Source organism: Loxodonta africana, chromosome 18 (genome assembly GCF_030014295.1).
Source record: "Loxodonta africana isolate mLoxAfr1 chromosome 18, mLoxAfr1.hap2, whole genome shotgun sequence".
Classification (NCBI taxonomy): domain Eukaryota; kingdom Metazoa; phylum Chordata; class Mammalia; order Proboscidea; family Elephantidae; genus Loxodonta; species Loxodonta africana.
The window spans coordinates 12,677,231-12,696,986 of record NC_087359.1 but is presented as its reverse complement, the minus strand read 5'-3'; the positions used below and the strand labels follow the sequence as shown (position 1 = coordinate 12,696,986).

Genomic DNA, 19,756 nt, shown 5'->3' with positions numbered 1-19,756 from the left:
CTTGAGATTGGTGCCTTAAAACTGAAATTTGGCGGGTTGAAGTCTATCTAATGGCTTTGGGTCATGTTTCATTGTTGTGCTTGTCCTAGGAAGGGACCTTCCAACAAGGTGGTCCACGTCACCCCAGTGCAGTTGTGAGGTCGTGTCCATTAACCGCACGGCTTCATGGGGAGCCCGGCATTCCTGTGGAGAGTAGGGTTTTCTCATCTTTGAGTTCTAAGCTCACTTTTCTCTTCGTTTGTTTACTGCCCTTTCTTGTCCTCCTGTCTCCATCCTTTCTGCTCCTCCTCCACCAGCTTCTCCTCCTGTCTCTCCTTCCTCTCCTCAGTCTCGCCTGCTCTCTTGCCCTCCCCAGCTCTTCCTGCTTCCTCCTTCGCCCACCCTACACGTCTCCCCCCCCCCGCCCCCGCTTGGTTGTCATTTCATCTCCTCTTCCTCCATTTTCTTGGTCTCCTCCTCTTTCTCCTCTACTGTTTCCTCCTCTTTCTTCTCTTCTCATCTTTTCCTCCTTCTCCTCCTTCACATATTTGCTCAGTTTTGCCACTCCCGTCATATAGTCAGCTAAGCAGAATTTGAAACCTTTGCTTTCCTGTTCCTGGCTACGTGCAACAGAAGCTCGACTATACAGCATAATAATGATACAGACAGAAGACATTTCTGAATTTTGTTCATGCGATGTATAACGCTCCCATTGTTGTCAGTTACCCTGGTTTGTTGTTGGTAAGAAGGGTTCAGCCTTCTTCATGTGCTTGAATATAATTAAAAGCTGCATAGGCTGCCGCGCTGCCTGCCATCTCAGTGCCCTGGTCAGACTGTGGTGCAGGGAGAGAGTTTTTAAAGTGCTTTGGCAGAGAGGTGCCAAGATTCAACCTTTGCCTGGGGAAAGAGTAGAAAGGTTGATGGTCTCACGGCTGTGTTGCCGGACAGTCCCTTGTTTGGCAACTGTCACTGAAAAGGAACGAGTTTGTAGTGAAGCTTCCTAGTAGGATTGTTCAGCAGAACCTGGCTATCTATTTTCGGAAAGGCAGCTGGTGAAAACTCTGGAGCACAGCTCCACTCTGTCACACACGGGGTCTCAGGGGTCGGAGTCAACTCCACGGGAACTAGTCGTGGTGGTGGCCATGGTGTCTGTGGCTGTAGCCTCTGAGGGAGCACCCCACGTTACTGATAAAGAGAGGCCGGCGGAGGCGCTCATTTCCCTGCCTTTTTATGTTCTGTAACTTCAGGGTTAACACTACGTATTCGTTTAGTAAGAATGGCAGCAAGTGTGTTTGATGTTCGGATACTGCTGCGCTGCTGCCTTTTTTTTTTTTGAATAGTATTGTGTTTTCAGTGAAAGTTTACCCAGCAAATTCAGTTCCCATTTAACAGTTTGTACACATGTTGTTCAGTGACACCAGTCACATCTTATACAGTGTGTCAGTTTTCTCATTATCTCCATTCTGGTTGTTCTGTTTCCAGTACTCTGGCTTCCCTGTCCCCTTGCTTTCTCATCTTTGCTTTAGAGTAAGCGTTGACCGTTTGATCTCATATGGAGGATTTTTTTTTAAAGGAACACGGTATTCATGGGTGATATTGTTTATTTTATGAACCAGTCTGTCATTTAGCTAAAAAGTGACCTCATGGGATAGTTTTGATTCGAGGTTTAAAGAGTATCTCAGGGCGGTAGTCTCAGGGAGTCCTCCAGTCCCAACTGGTCCAGTACGTCTGGACTTTTTAAGAATTTGAGTTCTTTTCCACATTTTGCTCCCATTCTGCACACCTCTGCTTTTTCTCCTGATTTTTAGGGTGGCACACGTGTGTCTGTTGAGTATAATGTTTTTCAGGACTTGTCCTCTCATGGAAATAAAAATGCTTTTTATTACTTGGGAAGTAGTGTCAAATAAGAGAACAGATTTTTACTTGGATTCTTGTTGGGATCAGTTGTTTTCTTTTAACGTAGTTTTGCTCCAAGTATTTATCTGAAAAGTCTTCAGAAGCATTGAAAGAATGGCACAGTGAACATCCCTATATCCTCTACCTCGATCCGACAGCTGTTCACGTCATGCCCTGTCTGCTCCATCGTCCTCTCAGGTAGTTTTTGTTGTTTGCTCCTGAATCATTTGAAAGTAAGTAGCGCACATCGTGACCATTTCCCCCAGATACTTCTGCAGAATCTCCCAAGATAAAAACTTTACTTTCTACCTACCCACAACACCAGAATCAATCCCAGAAAATTAACACCATTTCCACAATATCATCTAAGGTCTAGACTATACTCAGACTTCCCCAACTCTTCCAATAACACACTTTCATAGCTGTTTTTTTTTTCAAACCACAGTCCACTCATGACATTTGTTTATGTGTCTTCAGTCTTCTCTAAATTCAGCACAGTTTTTAACCCACCTTGACTTTTTGAAGAAAGGGCCAGGCTGGTTGTATAGGAGAATGTCCCACATATGATTTTGCTGGATGTTCCCTCATGGTACCATTCAGCTTGTTCCTCTGTCCCTGGGTTTTCTGCAAACCAGGAGTTCAGTCTAGAGGTTTGATTAGACACAGGCAAGAGTGCCTTGTGAGGGTGAGAGATTATTGCCCTTTCATCACACCAGGAAGTAATCAGTGTTTAGCTTAGAGAAGAATTCTCTGTCATTTCTAAAATAGGACGATTTTTATATGACTCTTAAATTTACACCATCATCACCCTTGCCTGACTGTTTGTCTGGGTATTAAGTCCTAGGCCGGGAACGTGTTGTACTCAGCTTCCAACGTGGAGCTATCTGAAGCCATTCTGCTTCCCAGTCTTTGGGACTGACTTTTTCGAACCCTGCTTGTACCCAGTCCCCTGTATGATGAGCTGCACCTCCCTGATGCAGTTACGACCTTCCTGTGACCCCAGCTTCTGAGCCTCTGGCCATATCCTATCACCTGGCCACGGGGAGCACCCTGGCTTCCCACTTCTCCTCCCGTCTGCCCTGCTCTGCTCTGCCTCTGGGTCCTCTCCCGAGACTCAGGCCCAATGCCGCTTTTCTTGGGAAGCTTTCCCCAGCTCTGTCAGCAGGTCTGCCCCGAACTTTGGGCACTCTGCAAGGACATTTTGGATGTCTCTCCCCTCCAGATTGAGAACTCCTGGGCTGCAGGGACAGGAGAGTACCTCGCTTATTGCTGTACCCCAGGCCCTACTTAGCCTGCTGCCCCTGTGCCACAGCAATTAATGAGACAATTGAGGTGAATGTCTACAATCTCCACCTCTGGTGACTTCCTGTTTGTATTTATATTTAATATGTAATAAAAATTATATATGGACACTTTCTAAGAAGAAATCAAATGGATACAGGTGGTTTTCTCTGGCTTAGCCACAGGAAGCATTTTTGAAATGGTCTCAGAACCTGACCTGGGCCATGTGTAGATGCCTGTGTGAAGACTGGAATGTACATGCAGCATGTGGCCATCTCCGCACCCAGGAATCGTGACCTTGGGGCCATACTCAGTGCACCTCCTATCGCAGAACCTGAGAGAACACCAAGCTTCTTCCTGGAATTGGTGGCAGCCTCCCCAGACACTGCTGTACGGGAGACCTGGCATGTCCCCTCTTTCCTGCACCGAAATGAGGCTCTTCTTCCTGCCAGCGAGGGCTGAGGTGCTGGGGGTTCAAGGATGAGGGAGAGTGGATGAACAGCCCCCAGTGCAGGGGGACCACCCACATAAACAAACACTCCCTGGCAGAGCGCAGGGCCCAGAGCCCACGCAGGCACAGGGGGTGGCCAGGCGGTCGCACAGAGATGTGCCACCTGAGGACGGGGCTCTGCCTTTGGGGTTCAGAGCCCCAACCTTGACTGGTGTTTGAAATGCTTCCCAAAGGTGGTAGTTTCTTTCCTTTCTTTTTGTTAAAGAAAAAGAAACCAATCTAAGTATTTTTGAGGCTCCAGTCTTGAGTTTTTCTTTAAAATTACTATGTGAAGAAAAGATTTTTTGCCGCAAGCACTAAATCTAGTTTGGTTTCTTTCTTTTTCTTGTAAATAATAAATTTTCTTGGAATTACTATTTTTGTGGCTCCTGCAGGAATATTTACTTCTGATACTTAGCTGTTTTTGCAGAAAAACCCGTGTTTATAGATGAGGCAGAAGGTATTGATGAATGTGGTTTTCTTCAATTCAGTGTGTGTGATATGTTTTTTTCAGTATATACAACCTGAAATCAGACCAGGTGGAGAAGGCTAAAGAGAATACTTTCAGTGGGCGACAGTGAGCTTCTGCTAAGGTGCGGGTGCAATCCAGGAAGGGGTAAAGGGCGATGGCTGAACAACATGATGAACGTAGTTAATGGTGACATGTGAAGACTGCCGAAGGGTCAGATGTTTTGTTACATTTATACATACCATGATTAAAAAACAGTTTCAGCCATCAGAGTTGTAAAGATGTCAAGAAGAAATGTGCAGGCTGTAGAAAATAGCAAACTGCTCAGATCTTAGCTGGTGGCTGAGGGTGACTCTGGAGCCGCTATTGAAGAGGTTGCATGCTGGCCTGTGTGTTATTAAGTCTGGGGCCCCGTGCTCCACTGTAGACTGTGGCTTGCAGTCAGCTGGGTTTAGGAGTCAGCCATTCCCCAAACTTTGAAAGAAACTGAAATTTTACTGTTTGTTATTTCATGTACCTCTGGCCTGGTCCTGTAGTCCATTTCTCATGTAGAGCCCCTTCGAACAGTTGGGGTGTTGGGGAGTCCTGACCTGTTTTAGATCCAAAATACTGAGAGGTCAAGACTCTACTTTTGGTTCAGTGATGCTTTTGGTTCAGAGCTTGGGAAGGTTCTCGATGGTAATGTTTCAGTGACGAGCTATGGCCATGCACCTCCTTTGTTCTCTGTTTCTTTTTTCTCTCCCTCAGACATATCAGCTAGTCCGCTTGAGCCTGGAGATCAAACTGCAGCTTGCTGGGATGATAGTGGCCTGGCAGAATCAGCATGCATCTTCACCTTGTCCAGACTCACCCTACTGTGGGCGGTGCCTAAGTTGGTGATTATTAACAAGATCCCCGTATCATTAATCAAATCCATGGCAAACTTAGAGTTCCAGCAATGGTTTTGGCTTCTGAATGATGTTGTCTTCCCTAACAGTCCTTAGGGGCTCTTAGTTACAAACATCAGTGTCCATGCCGGGCAGTTTAAACAGAAAAGGAATGTGCTAGAAGATCTCCTGGAGGACCAGATATCAGACCCTGAAGTAGCAACAGACCCTAGGGGGTTTCTGTAGCTGCTGAGCAACTGGGATATTGGGGTGAGTGTCAGAAGCCTGCCATGCTCACCCTGAAGAGCCAAATGCCTCTTCCGTGCAGCTCGCCACAGGATTCATCCCCTGGAACAGCACCTCCGATGCTGGATTCTGAATCTAATTCCTGGGCAGGTTGCATCTCATTGGTGGGTTCCAGGTCACATGCTGACCCCTTAGTTGCAAGAGAGCCTGAGAACACAATTTTTTTGTTTTCTACCTTGGGAAGGTAGGGCCCATAATGTAGGAGATTATCAAGATGTACAGAAGGTGTTAAAAAGGTGATGGGGAGCTACAGATGCCTGATGTCGACTGCAGCTCCTCGTGGGGGCGTTTTAATGGATGGCTTTAGCCACGGAGTACCTTGGATTTCCGTGTCTTTCAACTCTGATGCCTCCTTAGCAGCAGATACTGTTACCTTTTTTTTTTGTTAGTTTTGGAAATGATACCTTTTTGTTCCTTTTTTTCTTGTCCCTTTGCATTCTTGCCACACCCTAGCTCAAGCTTTCCCATTTCCCTGTAACAGCTTCCTGTCTAAGCTCCTGTCCTCCATTCTCTTCCGTCCTCAGTAAATGTTCACCATTGTCAGCAGGTTGTTGTTGTTGTTAGATGCTGTTGTACAACAGAACGAAACACTACCAGGTCCTCTGCAATCGTCACCATCATTGCAGTGTTTGAGCCCATTGTTGCAGCCATTGTGTCAATCCGTCTCATTGAGGGTCTTCCTCTTTTTTGCTGACCCTCTACTTTCAGGCATGATGTCCTTCTCTAGGGACTGGTCCCTCCTGATAACATGTCCAAAATACGAGGGACGAAGTCTCGCCACCCTCGCTTCTGAGGAGCATTCTTGTCTATACTTCTTCCAAGGCAGATTTGTTTGTTCTTCTGGCCTTCCATGATATAGTCAACATTTTTAACCACCATAATTAAAAGGCATCAATTCTTCTTTGGTCTTCCTTATTCATTGTCCAGCTTTTGCATGCATATTAGGTGATTGAAAATACATGACTTGGGTCAGGCACAACTTAGTCCTTAAAGTGACATCTTTCCTTTTAAATACTTTACAAAGAAATCTTTTGTAGCAGATTTGCCCAGTGCAGTAAGTTGTTTAATTTCTTGACTGCAGCTACCATAGGCATTGATTATGGATCAAAGTAAAATGAAATCCTTGACAACTTCAGTCTCTTCTCCGTTTATCATGATGTTGTCTCTTGGTCCAGTTGTGTGGATTTTTGTTTTCTTTATGTTTAAATGTAATCCACACTGAAGGCTGTAGTCTTTGATCTTCATCAGTAAGGGATTCAAGTCCTCTTCACTTTCAGAAAGCAAAGTTGTGTCGTATGTATATCATAGGTTGTTAATGAGTCTTGCTCCAATCCTGATGCCATATTCTTTGTATAGTCCATCCAGCTTCTTGGATTATTTGCTTGGCACACAGATTGAATAAGTATAGTAAAAGGATACACCCCTGTTGCACACCTTTCCTTAAATCACACAGTAACCCTTTGTTCTGTTTGAATGACTCCCTCTTGGTCTATGTACAGGTCCCACGTGAGCACAGTTTTTTCAGAAGCGAATCTCCAGGTCCTTCTTCCCAGTCTGTCTTTGTCTGGAAGCTCCGCTGAAACTGTCCACTATGAGTGACCCTACTGGTATTTGAAATAGCGGTGGCATAGCTTCCAACATCACAGCAACATGCAAGCCACCACAGTACGACAAACTGACAGACGAGTGGTGGTGAGCAGGTTCATTTTCCTGAAAACATTGGTGTCATCATCTTTTACTTCAACAGCTTCAGTGGGGCCCAGGCTCCAGTCCTCTTGAAGGTGCCTGTTATCAGCATCCACCTCCCCTCTTCACTGGGAGCTCAAAGAACTGTTTGATGAGATACGTTTGACCCACCAGGAAGCTGGTGTGGATGCAGAGGAAAACAGCTACACTCAGCGTTCTTAGACTTTTATGTTGTGAAGTACCTGTTATCAAGGTTATTCCCACCATCACCGTGTTTACTTACTCAGCTTGCTTGGGGGCTCTGTATTTTTGTTTCCCTGCAGTTGCTTTTACAAAGTCTGTACCCCTGGTAACATATTGGATGATGAAGAGCGGAAGAGAAATCAGTGCTGAATGAATGACTCAGTTCCGTGATAATGTTGCTAATTTTAATTTATGTCAGGACTAGTAAAGCCATGGTCCAGCTTTTTTCAAATGAAAGAAGTCCCTTAACAGCCTTGACACCAGTCCATGTATTGAATCAAAATCTTTGTCTTCCCATTAGGGACATTTTAGCAGTGGGCCTTTTCGTGCATCCTTTTCTGTGAAGGAGTGAAGAAAAAGAAAAGTCAAGAGCAAGTATGTGTTTGTTCCAAGGGCCATATTCCAGCAGAGTTCTCAGGAGTAGATGAAAACTTGGCCCCTTTCTCTGTAGGTGTGCTTGGGCAGCACCTGCCTCCTAGCTTATTCACTGCTTTGGGTACTAGCTAAGCTTCAGCTAGCCAAAAAAGTTATTTTCTGTATCTTCAGAATATAATAAAATTTACACACACACACTCTTTTGGAAAAAAACAAAACAAAACAACCGTTGACTATTGTGGTAAATCATCTTTATAACTTTTTCTCCTCTGCTTATAAAAAATAATATATGTTTATGGTAGGAAATTCGAAGAGACACACATAGGAGGGCCAGGTACAAAGAAGAGAAATTACCCATATTTTCCACTAGCTGGAGGTATAAGCCACTTGGGGCGGTTTTTTTCCCTGCGTTCCCTGTTCTTTGCATGTATATTTACACACTTGGAATGATCATGTGGACATGGCTTTTACCCTCCTCTTTTCACTCAGCTATATGGTTAAGCATTGCTCTTCCCATTTAATGCTTTTTGAAAAAATATATTTTTAACAGTTTTATTGAGTTATAATTTACAGACCATAAAGTTCGCCCATTTAAAGTACAATTTCATAATTTTTAATATATTTACAGAGTTGTATAACTAGGACATACGTTTTTCAAAAGAGAAAATACCCCATTTAATTAAGCATTTAAAATTGGACCTTTAGGCTTCAGTAGAATAAATTTTACCATATTTTGATTTTATATTGTCTAACTATTTGGAGTTAATTTCCAGGTGCCTGTATCTTCATATTTTCATCTGTGACAAATATTTTTATCTGCTCTTTTCATGTAAGGAGACAATATAGTTCATTAGATTAAAAAAAAAAAAAATTCTGCCCACAAGGAATTACCAAGAAAAGGCAGAGTTCCTTCTCAGTTCTCGCTCAGAGGTTGGTGTGTGGGCTAGGCCCTATGCTGGACCTCAGGGTGGGGCATGCCATTAAAGAAGCCCGCTCACAGACGTTCAGGCTTGCAACCCAGGCACACCGGGCTGGGAATTTGTTTCATGTAGGAATATTTTGCTTACCCAAAAAAAAAAAAAAAAAAAAATTCAGTATAGAATTTATTTAAGAAGGGAATTTCTCAAAGCCAACTCTGCAGACATGGATTGGACTGGACAATGGGTTGGAGAAGGATGCTGGTGAGGAGTGAGCTTCTTGGATCAGGTGGACACTTGAGACTGTATTGGCATCTCCTGGCTGGAGGGGAGATGAGAGGGTGGAGGGGGTTAGAAGCTGGCAAAATGGACACGAAAAGAGAGAGTGGAGGGAGAGAGCAGGCTGTCTCATTAGGGGGAGAGTAATTGGGAGTGTGTAGCAAGGTGCATATGGGTTTTTGTGTGACTTGAGACTGACTCGATTTGTAAACTTTCACTTAAAGCGCAATAAAAATTATTTAAAAAAAAAAAGAAGGGAATTTCTTTGGTTTGTTTAAAGCAGTTAGGATCTCTATAAACTTTTTCTTCCAGAAAAACAATAAGTGAGCTGTATGTGTTGCCGTTGAGTCGATTCCAACTCGTAGCAACCCTACAGGACAGCATAGGATTGCCCCGTAGGGTTTCCAAGGCTGTCACCTTTATGGAAGCAGACTGCCACATCTTTCTCCCTGGGAGCCACTGGTGGGTTCGAACTGCCAGCCTTTTGGTTAGCAGCTGAGCACTTAACCACTGCACCACCAGGGCTCTGAAAGGAACTGTAGTAGTGCCTTTTCAAAAACTTGTTTTGTCTCCATTTCTTTAATTTGAGTTTTAGAAAGCTGAATTTCTCAAGGGTCTGTGATGTTGGACGTGAGCTCACAGCAAGCCTCCTGAGCGATTAGTGTGGTATGGGAAGGAGTGGGAAAGGCAGGGGCTCCCTGACCAAAGGGGAGGTACTCTGATTGAAGTCTTGGAGAAGTTACCACTCGGCTCTTCCCTTTCCATCAGGCTGTTTTATAGGTATGGAGGTAGATGTTAAAAGCAGTGAAATGTAGAGAGAATTTGGCCTAAAATCAGTAGTACATAAGCTTAAATTAGGATTCTCGCTCAGAAACTGAGGTGAGGAACTGAGTTTATAAATTCAAGACCCTCTCCCCTTACCTCCAATTCCCATTGAAATAACAAAGGAATGTAAAAATATGGAGCCTCGTGAGTTAGTAGGTGGTGGTGAAGATCTTGCTTTGTGTTACACATTTCTGGCTGCAAACCTGCAGTTTGACATGCTTCTTGCTAGGTTTATTGTTTACCTTTTTCCAGCAATCTTTGGGGTTGGAGTTGGGGGATGCTCAATTTTCTTCTCAACCCTGGATACCCACCCGCCCCCCCTTTCTCCATGGTGTGTCTACCCTCTTTGCTATGTGTTCTGGTTTCCAACTCTCTTTATAAATTATGCATATGTGTAGCTCGGCTGTGCTCAAAGTTTTCGGCTGTGCCCAAAGTTTTCGCTTGATGCTCTGAATCTTAATGAGCACCGCTGCGGCGCTGGGAATTGGGTGGCTGTGCCTCCAACAGACAAGGGAGTAGTGAGTGTTTTGATATATATGGCAACCCAGGCTTGCTTTCTGTTCATTTTCCATAATGGCTGGTTGTTTATGTTTGGAGAAATAGGGGTGAGTCACCTTCTCAATACGGGGCACAGAAAGCAACAATTGACCACTTCAGTGTCTGTAATTTTCACGCTACATCATAGCTCGGATTTCACCATGTGTCAGCCTGGGAAATTTAGATTCATGTTTGGTAGTGCCACTTGATCAACTGTGTCTTTTAAAAAATGTATGGTTTTATCACATCGATTAAGCAGGAGGAAATCAGTAAAGGAATCCCCTGTGCTCTGGCTTGCGTTCTTTCAGATGATGATAGCATTAATGTATTTTTAATCCATAGGTGGCAAGCATCTGTGTACACACGGGCTTCAAGGAGGGGTACAGATTGCGTCTACCGGCCCTTCTCTGCAATTCAGTTCCGAAACCAAGAAAGCTCTGGAAAGAGGAAATGTTTTCACAGCTCCTTTTTGGTGGCAGAACTTGGCCTGAGCTGAGGGGGGCCGTGTATAGTCTGTTTTTCTCATGCTTAGTGGAGACCCCTGTGTATAGCCCGTTTATCTCATGGTATGAGGACACCCCCATGTGTAGTCCATTTATGTCATGTGGACACCCCTGTGTGTAGTCCGTTTATCCTGTGCCTAGTGGAGACCCTGTGTGTAGTCCAGTTATCCCATGCCTAGTGGACACCCCCGTGTATAGTCCAGTTATCCCATGCCTAGTGGAGACCCCGTGTGTAGTCCAGTTATCCCATGCCTAGTGGACACCCCTGTGTATAGTCCAGTTATCCCGTGCCTAGTGGACACCCTCGTGTGTAGTCCGGTTATCCCGTGCCTAGGGGACACCCCTGTGTATAGTCTGGGTATCCTGTGCCTAGGGGAGACCCCCATGTGTAGTCCAGTTATCCTGTGCCTAGGGGAGACCGTGGAGCTTCCCTGTGGATGTAGTCAGTGTTTGTGATTACTGGCTGTTGCTCCACACCCTGCTGGGTGGATTTTGTGTGATATAGTGATATAGCGTAGGTACTATTGTCTCCTTCCCAAAATCTGAAAAACTGTGAATTTCAAAATGCACCTGGCAACAAGGGGAACTCTCCCAAGTCGTTCTAACACCATCATTACCCCACTGCCCAGCTGCCCCACACCTCGCCCGTCTCATATACAGAGTATACAGTCCTTTGAGTTTGGGGGTGCAGAATCACAAGGCAGCACTCCTTTCCTTTAAGGGGAGCTGACAGCCTGGCTGGAGACACAGGTCACAGAGTCAGAACTTGAGGATCAGAAAAGTCCTTCCCACCTAAGAGCTTACCTCCCACCAGCCCTCCTTTAGGGATAAGGAAATTGATCAGGAGAGGCGGAAATGAAGTGACAGGTCCAAGGCCACACGCATTTCTAGCCATCACTTCATGTCCTATAGTTTCTCAGAATGATTTTCAAAATGATATTCTTCTCAAAGTCAAAATTAACCTCTGGGGATGGAGCTGGGTCTTCTTAAATTGTATTGCATTGGAGAGGAAAGGCTTTAAAGTCCAAGATGGTTATTTTCTGTACTATTAGATAATTTCTGGCACGTTAAATTTGATAGCCCTCCAGTTCCTTAATTCTACAACTGTATTATTAAGAAACATTAATCCAGAATTTGTGGAATGAGGTTGCCACGAAGGGGAACTAAAATACTAAAAAGACATTTTAGGAAATAGCTAAGAATTTAAAACTCACTGCATTTGAAATTAGGCCAATGCCATTAAAATTTGCAGAGGAAGAAAAGACATACTTGATTGGCTTAAGGATATTTACTGGTAATGCCTTTTGCCCAATTGGGGAATTCAATTGGTAGTTAGATGTTAGGCCAACTACGTGTTTCTAGTTCATGTGCTAACATATTCTTGAGGTTTTGTTCTTGTTTTCTTAAGAAATGTAACACAGGCTGTAGGGTTAGATGTGTATTGTGTAAGCAAGGATGAATGGAGTTAATTTGCTCCTGTCTTCACTTGGAGTGTGGCTGATTCACACTGCATCACAGGGCCAGGCCCGCCGCTCACCGCCAGGGCAGTCAGCAGGCCTGCTGCTCTTAGTAACACTGGGCTGGTAATGAGGGACGTACTTGCTGACCCAGGGCAACGTGAGGCCCATGAGTGTCTTGTAAGACGACAGAGCGACCATTGCGCTTCCATTAGTAGTTTTATCTCAGGGATCTGGGGGACTTCAGAGAATCATTTTTATAAGTAAATCAGAAATTATTTATTTTACCGAGAATTGTTTATTTTCAGTTCATTAACTGCAGTGGTAGAGCTGGAGAGAATGTAAGTAATTGGTGCAGTTGGCAGCCAAGGTTGGAGGAACAGGGATGAAATCATAGATGTTTAAAGTGCGGCATAAATGCCCTGCCTCATCCTCCACTCCCCTCTCCCCGCAAAAAAGAGAGAGGAAGAAGGAGCTACCCCAGCACAGAGCGTTGAGCCCCCATGGGCCTGATGCTGGGCCTTTGCTTGCTAGCCCAGTGGGTTAGCCTGATTCCTCACACCCTCCATGCCTCGGTAATGTGGGAGCTCCACCGCCTACCTGTGTATGTCTCAGTAATGTGGGGGTTCCACCGCCTACCTGCGCGTGCCTCAGTAATGTGGGGGTTCCACCGCCTACCTGCGCTTGCCTCAGTAATGTGGGGGTTCCACCGCCTACCTGCGCATGCCTCAGTAATGTAGGGGTTCCACTGCCTACCTGCACATGGCCTTTTGCAAAGGATGAAACTAGACATGGGTCCAAGCTGCTTGGCACGGTGCCTCCCGGAGAGTATGCACTTAATAACTGGAGGCCATTGTTGATCAGAGATATGGCTGTGAACTTCGTGGAACATAAGAGGAAAAGGGTTCATTATCCCAGAAAACCAATTTTCCTCCACTTCTCCTGGGTACAAACAGGGACCCTGGGTGTTGGGAGAGAAAGCACATGTGGAGGGTGTTTGCTCCGGGAACCAAACAGACCTTAACTGAAGGGTGGGGGCTAGGGTGTACCTTAAATTATATCATTAAAGGTTTTTTGCTTAAACCGAACTTTGTGAAAGGAATGTGATATCAGTTAAAGGGTATGATCTCTTTGCAGGTAAAAGGCAGAACAATAAACTCTGGAAACCAGTTAGGTGGTGGTAGAGCAGACAGTCTGTTTTGAGAACGAGAGACCCTGATCTGTATGGTTGCTTTCTCACAAGAGGGCCTTCTCGACATGCAGTGGGCCACGTGAGGTGATGCCTCATCGAGCCTTAAAGCTCCGTGTTACAGAGAATGGAGGAATTACCTTGATTTAAAAATGTGTCACAGCAGGTTTTGATATTTGTTCACTATGGCCGTAGGAAAATGCCAAAATGTTCCAGAAACGTCTAGTGGTAAGCAACTAATCCTCAAAGGATGAGTTTGCTATAAAATATACTCCTGCAGAAAAGATTTAAATCAATCAACTGTGTCTTAGTCATTCCGTGCTGCCATACAGAAATACCACAAATGGTTGGCTTTAACAAAGAGAAATTTATTTTCTTACAGTCTAGTAGGTTACAAGTCCAAATTCAGGGCATTGGCTCCAAGGGGAGGCTTTCTTTCTCTATCTGCTCTGGAGGAAGGTCCTTGTCCTCAGTCTTCCCCTGGTTGAGGAGCTCCTCAGGTGCAGGCACCCCGTGTCCAAAGGACGCGCTCTGCGCCTGGTGCTGCTTTCTTGGTGGTATGAGGTCCCATCTCTCTGCTTGCTTCCCTTTCATCTCTCGAGAGATAAAAGGTAGTGTAGGCCATACCCCAGGGAAACTCCCTTTACCTTGGATCAAGGAGGTGACCTGAGTAAGGGTGGTGTTACAATCCTACCTGAACCCTTTCAACATAAAATTACAATCTCAAAATGGAGGAGAACCACACAATACTGGGAATCATGGCCCAGCCAAATTGATACACACATTTTTGGGAGGACATAATTCAGTCCATGACAGACTGTATGGGACTATTGATACTGACTCTTAAAGATTGGACAGTGTCTAACAAATACAACAATCTTTGTTGTTCTTTGATTGCTTTTCAGCCCTTTCTGCTGACGGTAGGTAGAGGGACCATTTGTCTCTCTGGTTTGTAACAAGGAGGTTATGGTGTGGGTCCATGGGAAGATCTCCTTCTCTTAGTATGTCTGTGGAGGCCCTAGTGCAGCTCTTTTCAAAAGTGATCTCATTAATAAACACTTTTTTTTAGATGTAGGGAGAGGAAGGACCAAAACACCCCCTGCTCCCAGCTTTAAACCCTGTTTTGAACATAAGGATTTTTCTCGATGTGATGAAGTTCATCTATTTCAAATCCATAGCCATAATTGTTCTTAATGACAAAACACTTACGACATCTCATTAAAACCAAGTGCAAAGATGGTGGCTTCCATCACTGAGTGGTCATGTGACATTATTTGGAAGTTGTGGTCACACAGTGAGACCTAGAAACACAAGGAACCAGCCCATCAGCAAGCACAAGACAGAACCACAGTTGCTCATGGACAGCAGAACTGTATACTTGTAAAATCTAAGGAGAGGTGCCAGAAATCAATTGCAGTTGATTAAAAATTTGGTGAAGTGGTGAAGCATTTTTATGTATTGTGCTTATCAATAAGAAAATATTATGGAGAAAAATACATGTATAGGAGCATATGTCCCCCCAGATGCTCTTGAAATAAGGAGTCCTGGTGGCGCAGTGGTTAAGCACTCAGCTGCCAATCGAAAGGTTGGTGGTTTGAACCCTTCAGTGGCTCCATGGGAGAAAGATGTGGCAGTCTGCTTCTGTTAAGATTTACAGCCTTAGAAACCCGATGAGGCAGGTCTGCTCTGTCCTATAGGGTTGCTATGAGTAGGAATCGACTTGACAGCAGTAGGTACTCTTGAAGAGTCTAGGAATAGTCTTATTAAGAAATGTGTAGGACTTGTTGGTGAAGAAAACTATGAAACATTACTGACAAAAATTAAACAGATTTGAATAAAAAGAAACATACTCTGTCCTTATGTAGAAAATAGGATATTATACGGATGTTCATCTTTACCAAATTTAATTCATAGGTTTAATGCAATTTTAATTGGAATCCTAAAGAGGATTAAAAAATGGAGTAACTCATTAATCTGGAAAAAAAATTTGATGAATATAAATATAGCCAAATAAAAAATTTTAAAACAGTGTGAAGGAGGAAAGCCCTCCCGGGTGTCACGAAGTGCGGTAAGATGGCTCATTTCGGCCAGAGTGGTGCCGGCGTGAAGTGTTGGTGGATTTGATTACCCGGCACAAGGTCAGCTCTGTATGATAATTAACATGTGCTGGAGCAGTCAAGACAGACCTGTGAGATTAGGAGAGTTTACCTAACAACTGGTTATTTTACTGAGAAAAAAAGAAATTCTCGTCTTGTGTCATATACCAAAATAACACCCAGATGGATTAAAGGGTGAAATGTAAGCAGCAACGGCAGCAGCAACACAAACAGAAAATACCTGTGTTCACTCATTCAGCAGCTAATTTTCAAGCACCTGAATGTGCAGGTAGTGCTGACAGGTCAAATGTGAGCCTTTCTGGAGCCTGTGGTCCAAGAGGGACTGTGGACAGGCAGGGCTCTGCCAGAGGAGCACACAGGTGCGGAAGTAGCAGAGTGGCATGTGACAGACAGATGGCTCTAATCTCTATGGGGATGTGGGGGTAATGGGGGAGGAGCTGTCAGGGAAGACCTTTAAACTGAGACCCAAAGAACAAGCCAGTGTTGGCCAGGTGAATGTGGAGGAAGGAGAGTCCCAGGCAGGCAGGGGTTAGAGACCATGCTGCGTTGGAAGACCTGGAGGCTGGCAGGGGATGGAGGGTGAGAGTGAGAAGAGCAGAGACGGAGGAAACCGGAGGGCTTAGTAGGAATTGGGCCTTACCAGGCTTTCAGGGCATGCTAAGCAGCTGTACTTCATTCTGGAAGACTGGGGAATGATTGAAATCAGGGGCGTGCCTTGATGTGTTTTAGAAACATCGTTGTCCTGCAGTGTGGACAGGGCCAGATTAACTCGTAAGCATTTGGGCTTTCCGTCCCTGAGTGTGGTGACTGGATGGAGGGAGGCCAGAGTAGGAGCTGGGAAAGCTACTGCAGTCCAGGCATAGGTGATGGGGGGGCTGGGTCAGGGAGCTGGTGAGGTGGACAGGTTCAGGAGGTGTTTAGGAGGTGATGGTGAGGTGGACAGGTTCAGGAGGTATTTAGGAGGTGATGGTGAGGTGGACAGGTTCAGGAGGTGTTTAGGAGGTGATGGTGAGGTAGACAGGTTCAGGAGGTGTTTAGGAGGTGATGGTGAGGTGGACAGGTTCAGGAGGTGTTTAGGAGGTGAAATAAAGATGACTTAGTGAGGAGTTGGTTGTGGGGTGCTGGGAACAGGGTGAAGGAGGAGTAACAGCTAATAACTCTTGGCTTAGGTTGCCCCTCAATGGGTGCCCTCTTTAATACTGTATCCCCCATTCCCTGCAAGGATTTTTATTTCTTTGATTTGCTGATGTATCCCCAGGACCTGAAAATAGTGATTAGCACATAGTAGGTACTCAATAAGTGTTTGTGGAGCGAGTGACTGTCTGAGGGTGACTTCCAAGTTGCTGGTTTGAGCAGCTGGGTAGGTGGGGCTGACATTTCCCAACGCTGGGAACATGGAGAAGGAGCTGGTTTGGGGGAGGGCAGATGAGAAGATGGGCCCAGCATTTTGCTGTTCCAAGAAACAGAAAATGAATCAGATGGCAAAGACCAGACTTGGGGAATATTGGCAACAAATAATGTGGACATGAAAATTAATCAGGAAAATCACCAGTGCCAGTAAATAAATGGCAGTAAACATGAATAGACAACTCACAAAAGATGAAAGATGCAAATACTGAATAAATATTTGGAAAAATGTTTGGCCTTACTAATAGTATAGTGTGCAGACTAAGTCAACACGACAATATTTCTGTTAGGGAATGATTAATGATTTTGACTAATGAGAATCATGTTAGACTGGTGAGAATGGAAATTTGTGCTGACTTTTAACAAAGGAATTTGGCAAGGTGTCTCAGGTGCCTTAAAATGTATATATCTTTTGATTAAATAATTCTACTTCTAGAAATTTATCATAAGGAAGCATAAGAAAGCCTCTTCTATCCCCTACCATGCCCCTCCCCTGCCTGCTTGTTCTCTGACATCCCTCTTCAGAGAAGGAAGTTCTTTTGGAAATCACACCAAAAGAAAGGCTGGGGAGGCAAGGGCTGTGAGGAGAGGGGCTGGTCCATTCTAGGAGCATCTAAAAACTGGGGAAGTGCACCACGGAGCTTGTATATCCAACTCCTTGTTTCTGTTCTGTTTCCAGATGAAGACTGTCAGTGTTGCCTTGGTGTTGTGCCTCAATGTTGGTGTGGACCCCCCGGATGTGGTGAAGACCACCCCCTGTGCCCGTTTAGAATGCTGGATAGGTAAGTGTGGAGGGCTCTGGCTGGCAGGTCTTGTCCTCTGATGTCCTGGTCCCAGTGTAGGCCTGCCACTGGATTGTTAGACCTGAGGATTTTATTTCTTTGTGGAGGTATATAACCTTTAGGTTATCCTAGATGCATTCATCTATGATTAGTAGTGGGGAAAATGTTTCAAAGAAAATTAAAAAACTTAAAAAATTGGATTATGTCACTTTCTCCTTTAAATTTGCCTTGTATCTGGCACATACACTTTTAAAACATTGGACAGATGGTGTTGTATGAAAGGAGAGAAGGTTAGCACGCCCCTTGACCAGGATGAAAGAGGCCCTCCAGCCAGTACAACATGCATACGGGTAAGGCATTGCCACCTACTTTGTGGCATCTAACCAGTTTTTAGTGTATGTCAGTGGAGGAGCAACAGTTCGGAAAAGGAGATGAGGATGGTTGCACAACTTGAAGAATGTAATCAATGCCACTTAACTGAACACGTAGAAACTGTTGAATTGGTGTATGTTATACTGCTATATTTTCAACAACAACAGAAAAATAAATTGTTTAAAAAAATCGAACAGATGAGTGGATAAGCAGAAGGTCATGTAGACACACAGTGGAATATTACTCAGCCATGAAGAGAAATAGTGTCCTGATGTGTGCCACAACATGGGTGACCCTTGAAAACATGCTGAGTGAGATAAGTCTGTCACAAATGAGCATATACTGCACGATCTCACTTATATGGAACAGGCAAATATACAGAAACGAAAGCTTGTTAGTGGTTACCAGGGTGGCAGGGAGAGGGGAAGGGAGAGTTACACCTTGCGGGGCACTGAGTGTATCTTCATGGTAGTGGAGTAAGCCGGAAGAGGATATGAAGATTGTAATCAATGTCACAGAACTGTGAGTGTAAACATTGGTGAATTGTTAGAAGTTTTGTTATGTATATACCTGCACGAGAGTGTTTTTATGGAAAAGGTGAATTGAACCTTTCGAGCAAAACCTCCCAGAATATATAACGGACCATCATCATAATAGCCAGTGTTATTGAGTGCTTGCAGTGTGCCGGGCGGGCATCTGTGAAAGCGTGTAATCCCCCCAGCACTCTGTGTGGTAGGTTTTATTACAACTCCCTACTTTGGAAACGAAGCGATAGAAGGATGAATCATTGCCCCAGTTTGCTGTGTTAGTGAGTGGTTGAGCTGGGGTCTGAACCTGTGCTGTCTACAACCATGGACTATGTTCTGCACCACTGCACTGTACCTACTTTTTTCTTTTAGCATCAGGTTTATTGAGGTGCAATTTACATAGGGTAAACATTGCCTCTTTAGGTATACATTTTTATGAGTTTGGACAGATATAAACAGCCTTGTGACAAATATCACAAACAAGGTATAGGATAGTTCCATCATACCAAGAAAGTTCCCTCGGGCCCATTTGTAATCAGCCCCCTCCCTTCCCGCCCCTGGCAACCACTGATTTGCTTTTTATGTCTGTGGTTTTCCCTTTTACAAAATGTCAGGTGAAAAGAATCCTAGCTTGTGTCTTTCACTTAGCATAATGCGTTTGAGATTTGTCCATGTTGTTGTATGTGTTTGTTATATTCCATTGGAATAAAAGCACTTACTGGTGAAGATCAAAGACTACAGCCTTTGGTATGGATTACCCTTCAACATAAAGAAAACAAAATCCTCACAACTGGACCAATAAGCAACATCTTTGTCATAGATTGAATTGTGTCCCCCAAAAATATGTGTATCAGTTTGGCTAGGCCATGACTCCCAGTATTGTGTGATTGTCTACCATTTTGTCATCTGATGTGATTTTCTTATGTGTTGCAAATCCTGCCTCTTTGATGGAGCCCTGGTGGCGCAGTGGTTAAGCGTTTGGCTGCTAACCAAAAGGTTGGCAGTTCAAATCCACCAGCCACTCCTTGGAAACCCTGTGGGACAGTTGTCCTCTGTCCTGTAGGGTCACTATGAGTTGGAATTGACTCTATGGCAACAGGTTTTTGGGTTTTTATGATGTTAATGAGGTAAAATAGGCGGCAGTTACGTTAATGAGAAAGGACTCAATCTACAAGAATGGATTGTGTCTTGAGCCAATCTCTTTTGATATATAAAAGAGAAAGTGAGCAGAGAGACAGGGGGACCTCATACCA

The 19,756-nt window shown here is 44.5% G+C and overlaps 1 protein-coding gene and 1 non-coding gene across 7 annotated transcripts in view; both read left to right on the top strand.

Annotated features, from left to right (window-relative positions):
* RPTOR (regulatory associated protein of MTOR complex 1) overlaps positions 1–19,756 on the top strand; it is a 444,673-nt gene that overhangs the window by 71,963 nt on the left and 352,954 nt on the right. For all 6 annotated transcript variants that reach the window (XM_064270591.1, XM_064270592.1, XM_064270594.1 and 3 more), the window contains exon 2: positions 17,502–17,604. In XM_064270591.1, the coding sequence (XP_064126661.1) occupies positions 17,502–17,604 (103 nt within the window). The remainder of the gene's footprint in view (positions 1–17,501; positions 17,605–19,756) is intronic.
* On the top strand, positions 17,873–17,999 carry LOC111752631 (U6atac minor spliceosomal RNA). The gene has a single exon (XR_002787524.2). It is a non-coding gene; the product is annotated as a U6atac minor spliceosomal RNA (small nuclear RNA).